General features: G+C 31.7%; 1 protein-coding gene across 1 annotated transcript; it reads left to right on the top strand.

Annotated features, from left to right (window-relative positions):
- Positions 1–1,063: 1,063 nt before the first annotated feature.
- On the top strand, positions 1,064–16,345 carry LOC149488577 (pickpocket protein 19-like). The gene is made up of 10 exons (XM_089695148.1): positions 1,064–1,179; positions 4,042–4,236; positions 5,904–6,107; positions 6,474–6,612; positions 7,742–7,846; positions 8,196–8,394; positions 10,645–10,698; positions 11,320–11,398; positions 15,197–15,315; positions 16,243–16,345. The coding sequence occupies exons 1-10, from the start codon at positions 1,121–1,123 to the stop codon at positions 16,335–16,337; spliced, it is 1,248 nt and encodes a 415-aa protein (XP_089551274.1). The 5' UTR covers positions 1,064–1,120; the 3' UTR covers positions 16,338–16,345.
- The last annotated feature ends 8,117 nt before the right edge of the window (positions 16,346–24,462 follow it).

Below are 24,462 nucleotides of genomic sequence, written 5' to 3'. Positions count from 1 at the left end.
ATGAAATATGTATGAATATCCCATATACATTAATATGAAAGATTTTAGCTTTCTTTTTCTTTTTTGGTTTTCTGCTTTAATTACTTCGCAAATTTGAAGTGGCATTTTCCACACTTTTTCCGGACATTTTCACGCATTTTCCGGATATTTTCCGGGGATTTTCCGAGCATTTTCCGGGCATTTTCCAGGCATTTTCCACGCTTTTTCCGGACATTTCCACGCGTTTTCCGGTTATTTTCCGGGATTTTCCAGACATTTTCCGGGAATTTCCCAGGGATTTTCCGAGCATTTTCCGGGGATTTTCCGATTATTTCCCGGGGATTTTCCGAGCATTTCCCGGATATTTTCCGGACATTTTCACGAATTTTCCGGATATTTTCCAGGCATTTTCCACGGTTTTCCGGAAATTTCCACGCATTTTCGGAGCATTTCCCAGGCATTTTCCGGTTATTTTCCGGGAATTTCCCAGGCTTTTCCGGGGATTTCCCGAGCATTTCCCGGGGATTTTCCGAGCATTTCCCGGATATTTTCCAGGCATTTTCCAGGGATTTTCCCACGGTTTTTCCGGAAATTTCCACGCATTTTCCGAGCATTTCCCAGGCATTTTCCGCCGGGAATTTCCCAGGCTTTTCCGGGGATTTTCCGAGCATTTCCCGGATATTTTCCGGACATTTTCACGCATTTTCCGGATATTTTCCAGGCATTTTCCAGGGATTTTCCACTCCACTTAGACTTAGGCACTCATTTTTTTTATTTTTTAGCTCAGTTTAGTAATAAATTATTTTACTAACAGTTCTTTTAATTATTTATGGTAGTACGTGTTTATTCAATAAAAGTTAAGTAGTAACTACTATGCAGTCACTATTCCACGCGGACGAAGTCGCGGGCACAGCTAGTCATAAATATACGCTAAAATCGCACATTCTCATAATGCGATACCTGTAAAATATGTATATGGTAAAAGGATTTAAATAATAAACCAATGCCTTTATAATGTCATAATATGCTCTACTAATTTCGATGCACATTTTTATTTCAGGACACCATGAATAAACGCAAAAAATCTTTACGTTTTTCTCTATTATCGACGTTAAAACAAAAATATCAATATGTCGGTGAAATGAGCAATTTACATGGAATTGGTATGATGTGCTCTCCACGTGTACCTCTTACAAAGAGGTTAGTGTTTATTTTTTTTACAAACAATAGTAAAATTCGATCAACAAAAGAAATATTTTTATAAACGCTTATGCATTTTAGTGCTATAAAACTAAAATATTCAGGTTAGTGCAAGGTAGTTGTAAAAATTTGGATAAATTAGACATAAGTATGGAACTGCTATAATTTATAACTTTTAACTCGTCTATCGAAAATTATGGGAATTATTTTCAAATTCAAATTCATTCAAATTCATTTATTAATTGCTTGAACACGTACATTAGATGTTTTGTATTACAAAGTATTGCGTAACAGTGTTCGCCATCTGAACTGGCATGCAATCGTATAGTTAATAACATATTGATACATTGGAAAATTAATTTGACTTAATTAAAATACATTGAACTAATTCGATTAAATACCTAATAAAATTATGTCTTAATAATTATTCTAATGTCACAGTTTTAAAAAGTCAGCGTTTAAAATAAAAAAAAAATATATATATATACATATAATAATAAATAATGATAATAAACCGATAATAGATATTTAGATAATAATAATTCTCATGTCTGGGTAGAGAAAAACTCATTTAAATTATAAAATGTTCCGTCAATAAGCCATTTTTTTAGTCTTTTATTAAACAATGCAATTGGTAATTCGCGTATTAATTTTGGTATGGCATTATAAATTTTAATAATCATAAAATGACAGCTTTTGCGATATAAAGCAGTTTTGCACATCGGTAACATGAGTTTTTCTTTATCTCGGGACGGAAAAAGACTACATTCATTCGCTTTTAAAAACCAATGTGGATTACTTTTAACAAAAATACCAATCTGAAAAATATATAACGAAACAAGGGTCATGATTTTAAGTTTTTTAAAAAGAGGTCTACAGCTCTCTAGTGGCCCAACATCACACAAAGCTCGAATACATTTTTTTTGAGCTATAAAAGCTCTATTGATATCAGTGGAGTTACCCCATAAAATTAGGCCATACCTTAGAATAGATGCGACGTATGCGTGATATGCTGTTATCGCGGTTTGCTGATTTACTAGTCTCCTGAGCCTTCTCAATGCAAAGGCGAATTTGTTAATACGCGAGCACACGATACTTACGTGGCTCTTCCAGTTACAGTGAGCATCCAGAACAATACCTAGGAAAGTTGTTTCATCTACTTGTTCGATTTTAATTCCTTCATGAAATATTTTATGATGTCTAGGTTGATTACCATAATTTCTAAAATTAATGATTTTTGTTTTATTTATGTTTAGTGTCAAGTTATTAGATGTCATCCATTTCATTACTTTTTGTATAGTCATATTAATTTCGTCATCATGTGTAATGTGAGTATTTGAGTTTGGAATAGTTATTGATAAATCGTCCGCAAATAAATTACACGAATAATTTGTAATGCTAGGCAAGTCATTGATGTATAATATAAAAAGGAGAGGTCCGAGAATACTGCCTTGCGGCACACCTAATTTATTATGGAGATATGGCGATTTTACCGTATTTTCTTGTGATTTATCATCTGTATAGGTAATTTCTACACACTGCATGCGATTACTGAGGTAGGATCTGATCCAGTCGAGGACTGGACCACGTAGACCATAGATTTCACACTTGTGTAGAAGTAATTCATGATCTACACAATCGAAAGCACGACACATGTCAAAGAATATTACACTCACTGGTTTACGTTTATCAATACTCTCCAAAATACCTTTCGTAAGTGAAAAGGCTGCAAGCGTTGTAGATTTGCCTTTTTGGAATCCATTTTGTTCCTTTTTTATGATAGAGAATTTCTTTAGAAAGCTTTCAATTCTTACATACATCAGTTTCTCAAATAGCTTTGCAATAGTAGGGATGAGGGTAATTGGTCTATAGTTGTCCATTACCTGTTTCTCACCTTTTTTATAAATTGGTTTTACAACCGATAGCTTCAGTTTATCTGGAAATATTCCCTCGTCAAAAGATTTATTAATTATATGGGTCAGCACATATGTAAGTTCTTTATTGCACCATTTTAGTATATGCGTCGATATGTCATCATAACCGACTGCGTTTGTATTTTTTAGGTGACGGATAGATTTACTAACTTCGTTTTCCGAGCATGGTAATAAAAACATTGAAGAATTTATTCCTTTGAAACTTTTACTATTAAAGTGAGGTTTCAAATTCATGTTACAATTTATAAAATAGTCATTAAAAGCTCTAGAAATTTCTTCAGGATTATGTATCAGCCGATCCCCTAATTTTATTGACTCTAAATTATTTATACGAAATTTACAATTATCAGATTTATTATTTATTATATTCCACGTGGCCTTAGATTTATTCTTGGCGTTGCTTATATAGAATGAATGAAAATTTCTTTTTGATAGAATAATCAACTTCTTCAGCATCTTTGCGTAAGATGTATACGTAGTTTTATTGTATGTATTTTTAGTTTTGTAATAATTGTAACGAAGTTCTCTTTTTCGCACACTTGACACTCTGATACCCTTTGATAACCACTTAGGAGCTACGGTGTTATACTTGACGTGTATTCTGTACACTGGAAAGCAAAGGTTGTAAAACAATTGTAAAGTATCATGGAAAATATTAAATGCTTCATTACAAGAGTGTTCTATAACATCATTCCAAGTAAGACTTGATAAGCATTCTTTGAATTTGCGTATATTATCTTTGCTAAAGTCTCTCTTGAATACAAAACGCGCAATATTACCTTTACTTTTAGTAGTTTTAAAATGCAGCGTCTGCCCTGTCTCGTGGTCGGAAAGGTCTAAAAAGTGGACCTGCCCTTGTGCGTCTGGAATATTACTTACTTTTGAGAAAGACGTGCAACAAACATTTGTAATGAACGTTTTTTTTCAGACTATTTTGGCTTTTAATATGGTTAGTATGTGTTTTCGGAGCATGGTCAGTTCTGAAGTCATCTCTATCGCTATACAACACGAAAGTTATCGCATATAATGTTGACACCAATTCATTGGAATGGGACACTCCCTTCCCGGCGGTAACATTATGTGAAACCCTTGACAATAGTCGAATAAATAATTATCTTAAGAGGTAAGTACTGAAATGAAGTCCATCTGGAGAAAAAAGTGTATTTATATATTATGTATTTATTCATAGGATATCGTTTAACAGCCGTACAAATAAAAACTTGCTTATTCAAACCTTATGCAATGCATAGATATGATAAGAATAAATAAAGAATAAGGATGTCATAATTTCTTACAAATAAATTTGGAATAACGTCGATGTAACTATGCTCACGCTATGCAATAGGCGCGAAGCGGCAACGTAGCAATTCATTCACAAATTATGAAAAACATTGAAATTGTCTACGGTTATGCCTTGGTGCTGTCATTTTGACGCTCGTTTGACTTTGTCGAATTTGTTGTGAAGTTTCATCATACGATGTTCTGTTTATTTATTTTTTAAATATTCATTGGAAATAATTTAAATATATCATTAAATATGCAAGCAAATGATAGATAACGCTATCCAATATCTGGAGAACAGAAGATAAACCCACCTTGAGATAGAGAGTTGCCAAATACAGTTATTTGTATAGTACTCAAAACATACAACTCCAGGCTTAGAAGATTTATATTTTCAACGAAAGTGTATATTATTGTGATAAGTTTAGAAATAAGTTTTATGTATGTATGGTTTGGCGCATGTTGTAAATAAATAAATCATTATAAATATCAAAAGGGTTTTTCATAATTTCGTATATTTTGACATTTCATACAAAATTTTCCATTTCAATAGGTACGTAATGAAATTATTAATTTGCTCAACTTTTTCTACTTCTCGTATTACTCTCATTGCTATTATCTCAAATTTAGATTGAAAATTGCTTCTAAAACTTGTAAAACACAGCACAATGTACTAAAAGATATGTTATAACTCGGTTATGTCAGACTTATACTAGGGTGGTAGCCGTAATAAGGACGGAATAGCATTAGTATGAATACTTATTACGGAGTTATACTAGGTTGCATTTATTTCGTGTTTATTTGTATGATTTTTCCTTATTCTTAGTTTATTCTTTGCATAAAATGTTATAACTCGTTTATTTGTACGGCTGTAAAAGTGTATTCGAATTTTTATAAGTTACTTCATCTCTTTTTTTTGAATTCTATATTATGGAATATTCTAGGATTAATAAAAAAAGTATTTTGATACAGAATACATAAATATTAGTTGAGAAATTGAGCTATCAATCACGCGGTGGTATAAAATTTAATAAAAGCATAATATGTCTATTGAAAAAGCTGTTTGAAATGTGAATTACTTTTAAAATCTAGAGGCTGGTTCCATTTTTTTAAAAGGACATTTAGCCTTTAAATACAGCAAACTATAATCTCGGATAGGTCAAATGATGCCTCAAGGGAGTCGTCGCAAAGACGGTCTATGTAAATAGTAGTGGGTTTGTAAACACGAAAAAATCTATTTTAAGATGGTTTTAGGGTTATATAATGTACAAAGTTGAGCATTACAATACAGAAATGAAAAATTTAAAAGAGAATAGATTTAATATATTCATGTTGGCTGTCTACCTATATGTAAAAAATAATATTATCTTTAGATAATAACAGAGAGTAAAGTAACCTTCATTCATAAAATTAATACCTACTCTTAAGGTACATATACGTGTATACGAAAAAACCATTGTGCATGCGTTTTCTCTAGCAAGATGACTAAATTACAAATCTGTATTCTAGCAACAATTTACCATCAGATATGGTGCACTTCTACAAGCACGTATCTTACTGGACCATCAAGTACTGCCGACTCTGTGTGTCTTGCGAACGGAATGTGACTTGCTCTGACGATTTCATTCATCATATAGCAAGGATGAGGGCTAATTGTACAGAGTTATTGACGGATTGTTGGTGGGGAGGAGAGCACTTTAAATGCTGTGACAGGTTATTTTTTATTATATTATGAGTAATCTATGCTTTCGTAAGAAATATTTAAAAGTAGCTGCTCCAGATGATGTTCTATCATTGCCCTTTTTTCGTGTATTCTCTCCATAAGAACTTTCCGAAAAATAGCCAAATTGGTTGAGGCATTCTCTAGTTTCTCGTTTACCAATACATCTGGTGATTCATTTTATCGTTTGATCATTTGATAACGAGGATTTTTAAACAGCAATCGTTCATAAAATGTATCTATGGACGACAATTTAGATAGTGTTTCTACTTCACATCATTGTATTATTTAGCAAATGTTTTTTTAAATAACATTTACCTCTTTATGAATTAAATAAAATATTATTTTTGCCTGGCCAGATTCCGACCAATAAAAACTGAATATGGTGTCTGCTTTACTTTTAATTCGGAGTTACCCGGTAATAAGTCAGAAATTTTGCTTGTGAACAGAAAAATTGGCACTCCAGGATTGGTGTTTTCTACTATTAACTCTGTACTTGTAAGTATGAGCTTCTACCTGAATGTTTATATTTTTTTATATAAGTAGGTCAAAATCGAGTGAAACGGGTAGATTAAGTACAAACTTTGTGCACTTATCAAGGTCGGTGATCAATAGTAATTTCATGAGTTTATCTTATTTTTTAACTTTATTTATAATATTTTATTAACGTGGTGTTTCTTACAAATTAATCGTTAGGTATAGTTTGATTCAACACAAACACGAATAAAAATCTATTTAATCACCAAAATATAAAATCTCGTTATTTATTTATTTTATTTCATTATTTCATTTCATTTATTGCCAAACAGAAAATTTATTTCATAGAAAATTTTAACGGAAAACTTATATTTTATACGATATTAAAAACATAAATGATATTTAATAATAGAGCACATAGAACGGAGAAAAAGTTTTGATTGCAAAAGTGCACGCCTGATGAAGCTCGTCTAATTTATTAAAAGCAATTTATTTTGAACTCGTGTCCGAGTACAAATAAAAAAGGTATTTTATGAAATACTACTTTATTTTCTATACTTTATGGTCTATTTTTATAATTTTTAAGAGGAAAATGAAAAATGTATGATGGTCTTATTACTCAAACATTAGCAGAAACAGGTAAATTTACAAGGCTTTTTATATTACACAGAATAAACGTTTTTTCATGGAAGCTCATATTATGCTTTGAGTGTTTCTGAATATACTAATGGGTACAGAAGGGAGTGTGTAACTTGATCATAACAAGTTAGAAGTAGGGCATTACCTCCAACGCTGCACGTTATGAGGCGTGAAATATAGTTATTTATAGTCTATGCAGTTTTGCAATAGATTTAAATATTTTGGCTATAGGTAATATTCAGTCTCGTATTCAACCGACTTCATAAAACAGAAGGTTGTCAATACAATTGTATTTTTCTGGGTATGTTACCTCAGAACCTTCGACGATCCGATTTTGATAATTCTTTTTTTATTTTAAAGCTCGTGCCTTCCAGTTGATCAGATTTTAATTTTTTCTAGATCTGAGAAATTGAAATCGGTTTATTTTTGTAAAAAATAACTATTTACGCAATTGCTTCAGAATTCTTATATAAATTATTCTTATAAAATCTATGTGTTTCAATATTTTTAGGTTAAAATTCACGCTTCAGACGATACGGTATACGTTGATATGGAAGAATTGTTGGGACGATCTAACTCCATTCCACTGATGGCTAATTCGGAAATTACATTGTCGGTGATTATATTCTTATATGTATTTTCAATATAAAAATTAAACTGAGGTTTATCACGAAAATAGACTATTAAATGTACAAATAAGAGATACTAATGAGGTGTTTGAAAGAATCGATTGTTTTGAATTGATACCTTGTATCTTATCGAAACCAAAATATTAAATACGATCTGTAAAATATGTACGTAAATATTCCGGTAAATTTTAAACAATGAAATTTGCCCCACAATCTGCCTAGTCTGTTAAAATTGCTACCTATACGTATACAGGAAGAATAAGAGCACGTTATTTATATAGCTAAGTGCCGTATCTCGATAATTTTATAAAACGGGGATAACAAATACATTTACAGGTAGAACAAACAGTGAACGATGCAGCCGTAACATCTGTGAAACCGAATCTGCGTGATTGTTTGTTCAAAAACGAAAGGCCAACATTTACAAAGGATTGGCCATTTTCCTTCTATTCTGTGACTGCTTGCATGTTATATTGTAAAGCGATCACCCAGTACCAATTGTGTAACTGTACTTACCATTTTATATCTAGTATTGGTAAGTTTTAGTAGAAAATTACTTGTTAGTATGCAGATATATGAGTTCTAGTAGCGATTGTTGGATAGAAAAGTGGTGGATACTTTTCAATGAAAAAAAAAATGATAAATAGCTTTGTCTGCCTATATCATGTTGCTGTTTGTTACAACAGCCTTTACATTGTTGTATCGTAAAAACAGTGTTAGAGTCTACTAATTGTCATTAATCAGTCTCGTAAAATCGTACCAGGTTTTAAGGTCAAAGGCAGCATATCGGGGCAAAAGAATAAACATAGTTTTTAACTTTAGTTATGCTAGTAGCCCAGTCATATTAGGGGTTTCACCTCGGAATGAAAGATAATAAGCTGGAAATTGGTAAAAACCTTTGTTTTGGTACCCTAAATATTGTCTCAAAAGTCACAAATGCTATCGTGTCCGCGTCTTAAGATATTGAAGGTCAAAGGTCACAAAAAACGATTTTTCGCGAATATCTCGGTTCCTATTGCTTAAATGATATTTTCACCTATTATGAAAGTTGTAGAGTATAAAATTCTCTACAACTTTTGTCTAAACTTTTTTTTTATACGATCAACCGTTTTTGAGGTAGAGCGCGAAGAGTGCGCAGCGTACAGTCATATATGAGCTAATGCAGGGTCAAGCGTGAGTTACGGTTATCAGTACGTTGTATAAAGTCAATTATTGACAAAAAAATTATAATTATTAAGCAATTATTCAATTATAGTATATTATTAATTCTGGATTATCTATTTTAGTTATATTTTAAAATAAAACGACATTATATATGTTTCCTTTAAAACGTGTAAATTTTTAAATACTTATATAACTGGAAATACTTGTCCCTACCCTATGATCATTTCTATTTATAGCCGATTTAAAAAAAGAAAAAAAACTGTTACAAGAGCATTGGAGAAAATTACCAATTTGGATAAACTGGTGGAAGTATTTCAACAAGAAAACTGCCCCGTACAAACTTTATTTTAAAATGGAGTGCGCATCTTTTTGGCATTATATAGGTAATGCTCCAGAATCTGAGGACAACCTTGATTATTTCCGCTACACGCAATTTATCAAATTAACAAAACTAAATAAACCTGTACAATTGTCAACACTTCCACCAACAAGTGTAGCAGCCCGTCAACATATCAATCTCATAATATTATAAATGCGAAAGAAACTCTGTCTGTCTGTCTGTTACTCAATCACGCCTAAACTACTGAACCAATTTACATGAAATTTGGTATGGAGATATTTTGATACCCGAGAAAGGACATAGGCTACTTTTTATTGCGAAATATGTACCACGGGCGAAGCTGGGGCGGCCCGCTAGTGAAAAATAAAGATATATCTAAAATATATTTCCTTACTGTCTTTTTATTTTAAAATATAACTAAAATAGATAATCCAGAATTAATAATATACTATAGTTGAATAATTAAATATAAATAATTAAGAATAAGTACAGAAATAATGGGCATTGCTTAATAATTATAATTTTTTTAATTATAACCGTAACTCACGCTTGACCCTGCATTAGCTCATATATGACTGTACGCTGCGCACTCTTCGCGCTCTACCGCAAAAACGGTTGATCGTATAAAAAAAAAGTTTAGACAAAAGTTGTAGAAAATTTTATACTCTCCAACTTTCATAATAGGTGAAAATATCATTTAAGCAATAGGAACCGAGATATTCGCGAAAAATCGTTTTTTGTGACCTTTGACCTTCAATATCTTAAGACGCGGACACGATAGCATTTGTGACTTTTGAGACAATATTTAGGGTAACAAAACAAAGGTTTTTACCAATTTCCAGCTTATTATCTTTCATTCCGAGGTTGACCCTTTTTTTTACCTAATTTCACTGGGCTATAGATATAAATCCTTTTATTTAGCACTAGCTGTGCCGCGCGGTTTAACCCGCATTGCTCCGCTCCTGTTAGTCTTAGCGTGATGATATATAGCCTATAGCCTTCCTCGATAAATGGGCTATCTAACACCGAAAGAATTTTTAAAATCGGACCAGTAGTTTCTGAGATTAGCGCGTTCAAACAAACAAACTCTTCACGTAGGCACAATTTAATTTTACCCACCCACTCATAAATTGTACTTATAGCTGATGACTAAAAATTATGATTCAAATTACTTACCGAAAGTTTCATCCGTGTTATATCACCTATCTCAGTGTTATAATTAATATTATTTCGAAGTCAATAGTAAATTTGATATACACTTTAGAAAATCTTCCATTTCAGTAAATATGCCACCTTGTGATATAAACGGACTCGCGTGTTTGACTATGAACAAAGGTAAACATTAATTATTACTTAAGTAATAACTTGTATAATAGTATGAATGAAAAGCATAACCTATAAAACAAATAATAATTTTAAATATCAATATTTAAGTTCGTAAATAATTTCGACAAAATAAAAATATGACTGTTCCAAACCTCTTTTAGTACATCTTGGATGAATGTTCTATTTTATAAAGCGTAGCAATAAAATACTGTTAAAATACGTTCAAATCAAAACTATTCAAAATAGAAACTTAATTAATTTCAAAATAAATAGCCACAATAATTTAATTTACGTGCCTACCTTAGGTGCCTACTTACCTACTACAATTCTTTTTTTGTAGCTTTCGTTTGGGTCTGCTTTCCCGCCAATCTAATGCGGTCGAGGCAAAGGAAATTTCTTATACAGCCAAATGTTAGATTAAAATTATTTAAATTATGTTAATTTTTTATGTTTATTTTTAATCAGTAAATTTATGTGAATTATTAATATGTATTAAAAAAAATAAGAATAATTAAAATAAATTTTACATTTTTCTAGTGTGCGTAGTGCGTACATGGTAACGCAGAGAAAAAAAAATATTATGGAATGTTTTTTAAAAGTTATTCATTACCAAGTTCATTACCCTTTCAGATGAATTTTCAAAATACAATTGCACATGTCCCATGAGATGCGAAGAAACTACTTATAAGCTTATTCACATGTCTTACAGGTAAGTTTTTTGTTTTTATTGTATTTATTTCATGATTCTTGGAAATCGATTTAAATCTTTCGATTCTTGTCACGGTCTTATAAATCTTATAATACTTAAATAGGTTTGTTTTTCAATAAATTATTTATCTTTTGATGATGGATTATTATGAATAGTCGAAATCTCAATATCTTTTTTGCTTTAAAAAAAGTACACAACTGCTACATAGATCAATGTTATATGTATCTTCTTCTTATCTTATATATAAAAATGAATCGCAAAATGTGTTGGTAAGCGCATAACTCGAGAACGGCTGAACCGATTTCGATAATTCTTTTTTTATTATATTCCTTGAAGTACGAGGATGGTTTTTATGTAGTATAATGAAAACGTAAATAAATACCACGGGCGAAGCCGGGGCGGACCGCTAGTTTAAAATAAATACCATTGATATAATACGTATCATAATCTAATAGAAAATTCATTTTGATCTATAGTTCATTCATTTTGATATGCTATATATTAAATTAGCAGTGTTTCAGGTTTGATCTAATTGAATAGTGAATACATTACATGTTAATAAGAGCAAAGTGAATTTGTTGACCTCAATTTAAACTTTCAACTTTGGGCTTATTATCCTTTTCATATTATCCCTTCATTACGTTTGGTCTGATGATGAGCAATTAAATTAAGCATTCATTTTAATGAAATTTGAATGATAATTTTGAAAAAAGAATTTTGAAAACATGTTTTTAATGAAATATTAGGTAGGTCCTGGGTTCGCTTGGATTGAAAGGTAGTGTTTTTTTTCGATACACCTTTTTTGGCAAATTTGCAGATACAAAATATTATTAAAGGCTACCTAGATTTTTCTCAATTCTTGTGATTTTTATTTATTTTTAGTTAAACATAGTAGTATATTATCCGTGGTAAAACTATAGATTTTTTACATATTATATTTATATATATTTATTTATTATATATGGGTCATTATACAAAAATGGGGTAACTTTTGAGGATATTTTGTTTACTATATTTTTTATATCAGATTGTTACAAATTAGGGTGTATATGATAGCTAATCTAATGAATATATTGTTCCAAATCGGGCCAGCCACTTTTTTAAATAGATTGCGAGATATTTTAAATTTTCTGGATTTGGCCTCCAGGGGACTGACGAGGCTAACATGGTACTGATAAAAAACTATAACTTGTAATATTCTTAAAGAAATTCAATGAAAATTACTACAAATCTCTCAGTTTTAATAATGGCACATGTCTTTTACGTACTTAACATGTTTAAAAATGATAATTAATAATATGTGATACTGGGAAAAACAATGTCTCAATTTTCAAAACAGCCTTCTGACATTTAACGCAACGTGAATATTCTTACTCTCTTACTTAACTTTTACTACTTTGAATTAGTTTTACTTGATATTTTAAGTAATTCACAAACAATAGAAACAAAAAAACGGCCAAGTACGAGTTGGACTCCTAACAAACCTATTGTTTATTATGTTTGTAACTTAAAATTTACACTTTTAGCAATTTTTCCTTTATCTGTGTTATAAGACGTTGCTATTTACCGAGTAGAAGTAAACTATAGTAGACTGTATACACGGCAAGCATCCTGTGTGTTTTTTTATTCCCTTGCGAATATTGAATTTTGTGGAAATTTGCAGTATTAACGGATGTAGATGTATCTTTTGATTGCGTTGCGTTATAAGTTTGATTTTTTTACAGCCCCAAGGGTTCTTAATCTTGAGTATCCAATATAAATTTCAGATTGATACCTCCACGCGTTCCAAAAAAACGTCTTAACAGACAAACGGACAACAAAGTGATCCTATAAGGGTTCTGTTTTTTCCTTTTGAGGTTCGGAGCCCTAAAAATCTACCAATATTTATGTTAAAAGTACTAATTATTATAAAATTAAAAACCAATGGCTCGAATGAAAGTCTCATCTGAGTTTTCATAAGAGCCCCTTGACATTTTTATAATGTTATTAAGTATATTAATTAACTTTTATGTTATTTTGAGGTAATTTTACTTCACAGTATTATACGTATACGTATTTATCTGATAAATATAAAAAGCTATGCCCTGAAAGCATCAAAATCAATAATTAAAAGAAAATAAGATCTTTTTAATAAAATTATTAGTAGTTTGTTTCAATAGCTCTTTTCTTTGCTACTCTTTTTTAAATGTTTCTTCCCTAGTCAAATTCAGTTTCTTTTAGCGTGGCGCATGATGTTTTTAACTGAAATATAATATAGAAATGCTTATACCAATAGCAATCAAGATAAAAGTTCTCAAAAATGATAGAGTCATCAGTACTATGGGGCCCCGTCAGTCCTCTGGCGCGATATCTGACAAAGGACTGATGCCAGCGGATTGATGAAAAGGGACTTAATATGAGGTTATAATCACAAATTAGGTTTTTTTGCCTAATTTCTAATATCAACAAACTATATTTTTACAAATCATAGTTAACCATTTATAAATGAAAATAAAAATCGGATTAACAATAAAATAACGACTCACCATAGGACTGAAATGTTGACTGGCGCAGCAAGATTTTAGAGGACAAACACAACCCTAGCGCTGGTACAGTTATGACGGCCGTCAAAATATGCGGTGCACAAGTAACTTCATTACCAACATTAATACTTAGACAGGGATTTGACCTCGACTTGGTGATATTTAGCGAGAATTTCGAATTTAAAAAACACACAACGGACTGACTAGTGAAAACGATGACAAAGTTTAATTTTATTTTTTAAATAAAATGGAAAACATTGCGTTATGAAAGTTGTAGTATATAATACTATGTACATCAAAGATTGTAGTGAATTAGTAAGTTTTCTTAAATCGATGATAATGTTTAAACGATAGTCACTTGATTGTTGGTTTTCGGAGTTGTGACATGCCAAAGTACTGACGTTTGAGGTATTAATTTATTATTTTTATTCATTTGTATTTTAAATAAAGAAGTGAAATTGAGTGACCAAATAAAGGACGCTTCATTGTTTTAAAATAGATTGTTATTTGAATAAAATATAATAAGACTTTGTTTAAATTGGCTGATGACATCGAGTTACCCCATTTTTGTATAATCACCCATATATATTTATTTTGAACATATTGATCAATTAACTATTTGAAAGCCACATTTCCTTTGTATCTTTACATAGTTAAGTTAGCTTCGAAAGTGTACAGAATCAATCGCAATGGGATGAATTGAACAGTTTCTCTTTGAGCCTGAACAAGATAATCGTTCGGTCTTGAGGGAGAACTTAGTTACGTTAGTGAAATCGAATTTTCTAGGTTGCTGTCGTGTTTTGTTATTTCTATACTTTGATGTTGAGATTTATTTGAAGTAATTTGGGTTTTTAAAGAAGTTTCATTTGGGGTCGCTTTTAAATAAATGCTTGGTAGAATATATTATTACATAGATTTTTTTATAGATTGTTGCCAATATGTAGGTAGTATAAAATATACGCTATAATTATTTTTCTAACTAAAGTTAGATTAATATCAATTTCATGTGTTTCATCATCATCATCATCATAATCAGCCCATATACGTTCCCGGTGCTGGGACACGGGCCTCCTATGAGGCCTGTAGGTACGGCCATAATCCACCACGCTGGCCAAGTGACGGTTGGCGGATGTCACATGTCGTCGAACTTTTGATTCTTCGACATGTCGGTTTCCTCACGATGTTTTGTGTTCATGTGTTTGCAAACAATATCAGCTTTTATACAAAGAGAGATTAATATTTTATGACACTAATTAATGTTTAAAATACATTACAGGAGATCTACGAAGCAGTTGGATAGTGAAATACCATCTTCTCGTACTGTGGTCCGTCTTCTACAGTTGCCATCTATACGATATCGAAGATTCGTCATACGTGATAATCTGGGACTTATGGGTAAATAAATCTCTGTGTATAATTTTATATATTACTAGCGGTCCGCCCCGGCTTCGCCCGTGGTACATATGAAAAATAGATGTTGGCCGATTCTCAGACTTACCCGATATGCACAGAAAATTTCATGAGAATCGGTCCACCCGTTACGGAGGAGTATGCAGACTAACATTGTGACACGAGAATTTTATATATAAGACTAGCGGTCCGCCCCGGCTTCGCCCGTGGTACATATGAAAAATAGATGTTGGCCGATTCTCAGACTTACCCGATATGCACAGAAAATTTCATGAGAATCGGTCCACCCGTTTCGGAGGAGTATGCAGACTAACATTGTGACACGAGAATTTTATATATAAGATTATTTCAAGAAGATACATTTGGTATTCTGAAATTGTGTTAAAATGTATATGGTAGATAGTTAAATAAAAAAGAGCGTGTGTGCCGAGCACACGTGCCAAAAGCGTCGCCTAACTCCATGACGTGACGGTATTGCCATGACGCGACCTTGAAATTTTACTCACAATGCACCATAAGAAGTTTCACCTCAATAACTATTAATTACAAAACGTTTGTACATTTTTTTAGGATAAAAGAATCGAGTCTTTTTTACGGGAATCTTTTTTACCCATATTTATTTTTTAAGGGCCGATTTTTCAATGCTTGGATAAAACTTATCCGTCCAATAAAGTATTACATGATAATATTAAAATGTCACGTAAACTGTCAAATACGGGCAATTAGAATACGTTTTTAAAATGGTAGTTTTATACATTATTCGACGAATAAGTTTTATCCAAGCATTGAAAAATCGGCCCTAAGTGATAAATATACAAGCAATATTATAGCTTCTTTCAGTCATATCATGCCTAATCCACCATTAATCTAATAACACCTTTTAATATAATGAACTCATCAATCTGTTTCCAGTGGACATCGGCGGCGTGGGCGGAGTGTTTTTTGGAGCATCGTTGTTAAGCTTTATCGAATTTGTGTACTTGCTTTGTATTCGACGAGGATCTTGAGTATTGGCTTGGATTTTGTGTGATTTATGCTTAAAATTATATTGAATTTGCTTTTAGGTAACTATATAAATTTGTGTGTGCTGTTTTTAAAGTATAGTTTAATAATATTAATAATATTTACCGTAATATAATATAAACACAAACAATTTTAGACACCAGCACATTGCTGGTGTCTAAAATTGTTTGTGTTCAACATATATTTTTGATGTCCTTATTTTTTAGATAAATCTTACCTCTACGTCAATTTATCGCACCCGTAACACCTTGCGTACTAAATTTCAAGAAATGTATTGGAGCCGTATGCCTTACGTGATTCAGTTAATTACTATTATATAAAAATATTGCTCGTTAAGTATTAAAAAGATGTTCAATTTATTTTTATAAAGGAAAAGGAAAAATCCCATTTGAAGCTAGAAGCATAGTCTCAAAAACAGTTTGTAAAACCAAAGCCTTCTAAGACAAAATTGATGTAATTAAACTAAATATATTAGCAGTACAATTTACGCTTTTCACAGCCACATACACAACTTCAAACGAGATGATTTATGTGTATTGTGGATTTCCCAGAAGATATTTTGCCGCTGCGATATAACTCAACTGTGTTCTGCAAATGTTGCCTATTGTTTTGTGTGATAATATAACTGAATAAATTAACTCTTGTTGCAACTGTTTGTAACTATTCTAACAAAGCAGAATGCCACATTGGTATAGGAAGTGGTGAGTTTTTATTTTTAGGGCCATCGACCAAACCTTTTCAAGTTCAGACTGTGTTTAGAGGCATACATATCATAGTGAGTTTGGTTTTGGATATTGCACGATGTTGTATTAAAAAAACAAGGCTTGATCTTAGCTTGATCCAAAGGGTTACCCGTATAAAAAGGCGCCATTTTCTTTCAGTGACTTTTATAGTAGGAGGTGGTGGATATGCGACTTCTTACGTTCGTTTTAATGTAGATATAATATGTATGAATAAACATAAGATAAAAATGAATTGTTATTTAAAAACAATGATGGATATTATTATAACAAGAATATTATGAAGAACACTCCAAAATACGTAGAAGTCGACAACCTCTTGTGTATTAATGTAGAAATTCGGCGAATTCATTAAATTGTTTTTATTTCGGCACAGGAAAATTTTCCTTTCAAGGGAATACAATAATATATGGATTAGATATACCGTTATTTGTTTTCAATATAAGAATACCTATTTATAGCTACATGGTACTTAGTAACATGTACATAAAATAAATAGAAATATTCGTTTGACTACGTTTTTAAAAGGACATTTCTTGAAGCGGGAATAATATAGAAAACGTGTCGGTAAAATATATACTGCTTTGCAACAATATTATTAAAATTAAATAGGATAATATATTATGACCAAGAGAAAAGAAGCCAAATTCGTATTAATTAGTAGGTACCTAGATATACGTTTGCCATTCGTTAAAGGTTATATAATAACAAAACATAATTAAACGCCTACTATCGTTATTTTCATAAGTGTTATTTAGTTCTGAAGACGTCAAAACCAAGCCTTAGGCGAAGAGAGATAATTGGCTGAAATCCAAAATTATTGAGTGGTAAGGTATTCTATTTCTTAGATCCAGGCATTGTTTCACATCTAATTATAGTTATTTCTTATTTTTGATGTACTAAACTTGTAATTTATTTTAATTTTTCTCTGAAAATTTAAGGTAGGTATAAATCACAGTGATTTATAAACAAGATCTCTTTTCGCAAAGAGTCTCATAAGAATGTGGAAATAAAAGAGGTAATGTATATAGTTTGTAGTTGTGCTTTCTTATACATAGTACCTACTTTATGATATAATAATATAATGAATATTTTTTTCTTGAATATGCCAATGATGCTAAGTTTTAAAATTGCTTCGAATACATATTAGGTATATTATTTACGACATACTTTTATAAAAAAAACTGTAGGGTGTCCTTATAAGTTGTAACTTTTCCACAACATTTAGGAAACTTTTCCTGTTTCCTCTTCACTTCACATTATGTGCGACTAAATGGAACTTATGAATAGATTTTATGTATCCGTGAAAAAGGTTTAACATGATTCCTTGAAAGGTTTCAGCCTGGCTTGCTTTACAAGGAAATATCTTTTCTTTATCGTGGGAACTCTTTTGCTTCATGATACCCATAAGATTGTGAGTTATCTCTAGTAAACTGTAGGTGATGACTGAGTTCATAAATCATGTATATTTTTAGTATCTAGTTTTAAACGAATATTGTAAACTGATTATTTTTGGGCCCCATTTGGGAACTGGTTTGGAAATTGGCACATGCCTCTTATAAATAAGTCATTTAAAAATATCACTTCCGAATATTTAATAACAGAAGGAAATTGACGTAAGTATATATTATATTTTAAGTACCTATTTGTTAGACGGACTACCCATAGGTAATAACAACATCAAGTTCCCTAATATAATTCCCTTTCATGTGAACATTTCAGGTGCAGTAATGTTCAAAGCATAGTCCGGCAAGTTTCAGGTAGGTAAAGCGTGTGGACGGCAGAATTATTCAGTCTTCCAGCAAGATAGGTCGTAATACAACTGAGCTTGTATAATATAATAATACTAGCGGTCTGACCCGGCTTCGCCCGTGGTACATATGAAAAATAGATGTTGGCCGATTCTCAGACTTACCCGATATGCACAGAAAATTTCATGAGAATCGGTCCACCCGTTTCGGAGGAGTATGCAGACTAACATTGTGACACGAGAATTTTATATATATATAAGATTATACAAGCTACCTAGTTAGCTTCTTGTATACGTTACAGTCAGCTTTTTAATTAAACTCAAACATTTATTTAGATAATAAGACTTCTTCTAGAAGCACTTTTGAATCGTTATTACATAGTTTTACATGTGGTCCTAAGCTTATATCGTGATCGAAGCGGAGAGGAGAAAATCATTAAGGTCTGTTTAGCCGATCTAGAGGAATAAGTGGTGCAACTAACTTTATTTATTTATTTGTATAAAATTATAAATACCTTTTAGATTTCACCAGGCTGTATTATCCTATCGTTATCCTACTACTAGTTGTACCTTCTAGGTGTTTTCTAGGTACTGTGTCATAATTTAAAAGAATAACAATGACATATTTTTATGTCAACATTTTAGAAGATTTTAGTATTTTTTACATTTTTTACATTATTATAAGATTATTATATATTTATTTTTTCAATCAGAAATATGGCAAAATTACTTTTTAGTGCGATTATTTTCCTGTCTCTCTATATCTGTTCAAAACAAGAAAGTTGGGATGATTGGAAACCTGAAGATATTGCTAATCTAAGTAAGAATTAATTGTATTATTTCTGGCGAGGTCCCAATCAATGTCCCAATCATATTTATGCAGTTCATTTTCTATTTAAGAATGTAATGGTTTAAGAATTCCTGCAAATGTATAGTCAGCGAGGTTTACAACTTCTGCTGTTCAATTTACGTTTTGAAGGGAAACCAGAGTTACTTCTGCTGTTTTTTGAAATAATAGGAGGGTACAATAAGTGTCTTATTCCATAGCGAAGGTTCAATGAATATATTAAATTCTAAATAGAAATCTATATAGAAAGTTAAAAAAACGCATCATTACAAGTAAAATCTATCCAAATTCCTCATATTACTATAAATATAATATAACCATAGATATGACATGTGACGAGACGCAATGTGGTCCTCCGTGCGAGGGCTACGCCCCCCCTCCGTACTGTCCCCCAACGGTAACCACATGCAATACAGGCTGTGTGTGCATGCTGCTCTGCAAGGAACCCAGGATCGTCTGCTTCCAAGCCAAGGATTGTATGAAGAAACGGTGGTATTTAAAACGAAAGAATCTGAAAGTGTAATTTAATATAACAGTTTTGTATAACTACATATGTACTTGTATCGAATATATTTTAAAACACGCTTTTATTAGCTTCACCTGTATCTTTGTATGTAAGCGACTCCTTTCGACTCAATTTTGAGCCACTAAACGGACACATAAAACTCAAACCTTGTAAATTTATCATGGTTCGGTGACAATACACTAATTTGTTTTTATTTTTTTAACAAAATTTTAATTATTTTTTAATTATTATGTTATGGATGATTGAAGTCCAGCGTTCCCTCGTGGGGTGCGGGGATGATGAAAAACAAATTTGTTTTACTGATTGATTTTCCTTTACGAGCAAGAGGGTGATCAGTATTTTATCATTTATGTTAAGTCAGGAGTAGATATGGATATTATATACAAACAGACTCTTTATTTCCATCTCCCTTCTTTTACATAGAACATTTATCATAATAATATGTAGTAGACGTCTACTCTATGCACGATTTATCCGTCCATTTGACCACTTCAGGAAAAAAATGTACATAGCTAGGCTATTTTATTATCAAATAAAGCTAGATTATCACGCTTTATTTATAATTCAAGCAAGTTCAATAATTATGTGCGTCACAGCTTCCGTAAGTAGGTCGAGAGGCGTAACAAGCCATTCAAGCATTATTTATTACTTGATGGCTCTTAGGGTTAGACGTGCCGGGAAAACTCGCATGTATTTTCAACTGGTTTTGTGTTTATCTCTGAAAGAGTGGATTTTTAAGCTGTGGTGAATAATTTGATAGATTATATTTTTAGTATTTTAACTTTTTAACGTACCTTTATTTGAATACAAAATGTTTTGTTACTTGTTACTGATGCAAAATGCTGAAGCGATTTGACTGATATTTCTTACGGAGTCGATTTTTCGATTATTATCAGGGCACTGTCTCTCTTAAAATAATTCGCCTACATTCTTTATTCAGTAGTCAGCTTTTCCATGCAAAACACTTTCATTCGGAAAAATAAACACACCGTATTTGGACAAACGAATTGGAACACATTGTTTCTATTTCTCGTTCGTAAACAAACATTAGTAAGCAACAAAGTTGAGCGTTGCAACAATTACGCCGAAATTAGCACAGTTCGCTCGTTTCAATCACACTGGGTCAACGACGTCCCCGACTTTTAACTTTAATGCCTTCTGGAACGAATAAATTTGAATTAACTGACTTTCATTGCCGAAAACCTAATAAAATCCGCTGAACACAATAGAAACACCGCTCGTTGCTCCCGTCGTTTTAAATATTTTATCGCAATTGCCGAGTCAAAGAAACATCGATATTTTGGGGACAACGTCTTCTATTCTCGGAAGTGACCTGAATATTTCTTCGTACATTGTCCGGGGAGTATGAAGACGTGCAACCCCTATCGTTGATAAATAGTGTTGTATTTCACGCGTTAGTAAGTTATGAAAATGTTATTGAACGTTTAAGAAAACTGTCTGTATGTTACAACTTCTATAATATTTATCGGGAAGATAACTTATTACATTTATGTCCTACTAGCTTCCGCCCACGACTTTGTACGTGCATCCCCGTTTTTTCCGTTTCCACAAGAATTTCGGGAAATACTTTCTTAGCGGATGCCTACGTCCTAACATCTACCTGCATGCCAAATTTCAGCCCGATACGTCCAGTGGTTTGGGCTGTGCGTTGATAGATCACTATATCTGCAGTCACCTTTGAGTTTTATATAATATGTATATAGATTCGTGAATAATGAATCTCTTAAGATATATATTTATACACTAACCTAAAATCCATTATATTCACGTCAAATAATATCATAGCGCTATGTGGATTTGAGCTGAAGCTTTAAGCTTCGATGCAATCTCCTCAGGCTGTTTCAACTATTAAGGTTGAAAGAACTGTAAAAGAAGGAATACGGTTTATGCGACACATTTTTTTCAAGATTATTAAGAACAGAGTCATTAGAAGTTGTTATAGTTAGTATATATTGTAAATAAATAAAGTAGTTATATAACCGTTGCTTTTATGTAAAGAAGTCATTTTTCAGTTCGTACTAAAATTTATAGGAAAGATAAATTAAATGGATTCATATAATTTAACACAATCATATGTGAGAGAGACTAATAAAATTTTCAGTGATTTCTCTTATTTTCCAGATTACATAAAATATTTTATTACTTCAACAACGAAAGAAATGAATATATAAATAAAATTCCACCCACAGTAATGAAGTAATATCTATTTTCCTAATCGTAATAGTTTCAAAAGTAAAAATATTTTGTCGACGTAATTTCATCTGTTAGCGAGTTTCTTTTCTACTTCAGTACAATAATATTTTACAGCTACAATCAAGTTTGGATCCAATTTATATAAACACGTGAGTGGATAATAACGTAGATTGTTGAGAACCAAGAAACTCGTAGAATTATTAATTTTATACTCCGTGTTTGCTGTACAAAAATGTGAATCATAAACGTATATTTTCATGGGAGGTGATTGCGGGGTTAGAAAATTTATTTTTATTCCCTGCTGCCGCTTTTTCATTTTGAAAAAGACAAAGCGTAAGCTTAAATAAGTAGGTACTTACTTATTTAAGTCGCTTCGTATAAAATCAGTTCCCTGCAGCAGTTTTTGTATCAAATACAGCTTTGCCGTTACGAAGATTGCTTTGAATTCAAGACAGGCACTCATAGTGCACGTAAAGCTTAATATCAGACGTCTAATCTTACCTAAAAAGGCGGAAAAGAAACAATACATAGTATGGTGAATTATTAATATTGCCTTGTATACAATAGTATACGTATACCATAGAATATAAATGCATATGGTCTCTGACTCGGTTTCTCTTAACAAGTTAAATTATGTATACCACGTTCCCTATAACTTTTCAGGAAATAACATTAATCTCAAAACTAGATAGCAAAAGATTTTGCTACATTTTCTCTCCAGAATCTTCCACCGTCGGGAATTATAATAAAGTTATACTGAGAGCTAAAATAATAAAACTTTATGCAGTACTAGATTTCCGCCCGCGGCTTCGCCCGCGTTTTCAAAGGAAAACCCGCATAGTTCCCGTTCTCGTGGGATTTCCGGGATAAAACCTATCCTATGTGTTAATCCAAGTTACCCTCTATACGTGTGTTAAATTTCATTGTAATCGGTTCAGTAGTTTTTACGCGAAAGAGTAACAAACATCCATACATCCATACATCCATACATCCTTACAAACTTTCGCCTTTATAATATTAATAGGATTAGTATCGAAAGAAGAAAATGTACATTTTGCTTTCTTTGCTACGCATCAAGCCAATTTTATATTCTATTAAAATATATTCTCTATGAATATTTCGACCTCATTTAATTAAAATTTGAGAGATCTTTAATGCTAATTTTGCTTTTAGCTTAATAATTCAAAGGAAAATGCATTTTTAATTTTCATTAAGAATTTCGATGGTCGGTAATTATTAATAAGAGTTCACTTAACTTCAAGAATATTCGTCTACCCTTTAACTTGCTCAGATACATTGATAGAAAGAAAGTATAATTATTATGAAATAATCATTATATGTATTCCACTTCATATTAATGAATACACCTGAGATTCTATCGCACAGTATTCCTCATTAATGAGTCATGACATGGCATGAATTCACATTTCGGTGAATCTGTCGCAGAAAAAACATCTGATACAACCCTAAACTATCATACAATCAAAGTCTTAGATGAAGATGTAGAAAGTTAATTATTTAGTATACTTAAAACAACCATAATATACTTAAAACAAATAGGAAGTGGTCTTGTATATCAAATCTTGACTTTTGGAAGTCATGTTCATGAAAACCTTATCTTTTGCACCTACAACTTTCATTCTTTGTGTTAACTAAGATATTACTAGAAGAATAAAAACTGCAACACAGTCAATTCACTACAAAATAGCACCGAATTAAACTCTTCTAATGGAGATGTCGAAAACTTTGCAATAATAACGATAGAAAAGATCAAGGAACAACTCAAACTCCATCTAAAGTCTTAACTGTTTATTTACGATCTTTCAAGACCGAGTAAATATTGGTGGCCGAGTTAATAGCATTTCAAAGAATGTGCCTCGAAATAAGCTTGCGATAAATTTAACATTTTATTTACATCCACATATTAAGTATTTACATTTATTTACATTAGGAACTTTCGTAAAATTAAGTGGTAATTATGGAATAAGCCATTTATTTTACAACATGCAAAACTGTTTTTGAAATCTTTGAA

Source organism: Colias philodice, chromosome 5, assembly GCF_061535455.1.
Source record: "Colias philodice isolate Cphi_HAF_F1 chromosome 5, ilColPhil1 Martin Lab GWU primary, whole genome shotgun sequence".
Classification (NCBI taxonomy): domain Eukaryota; kingdom Metazoa; phylum Arthropoda; class Insecta; order Lepidoptera; family Pieridae; genus Colias; species Colias philodice.
Note: the sequence above shows the minus strand (reverse complement) of the source record. Positions and strands in the feature narration are given on the sequence as shown.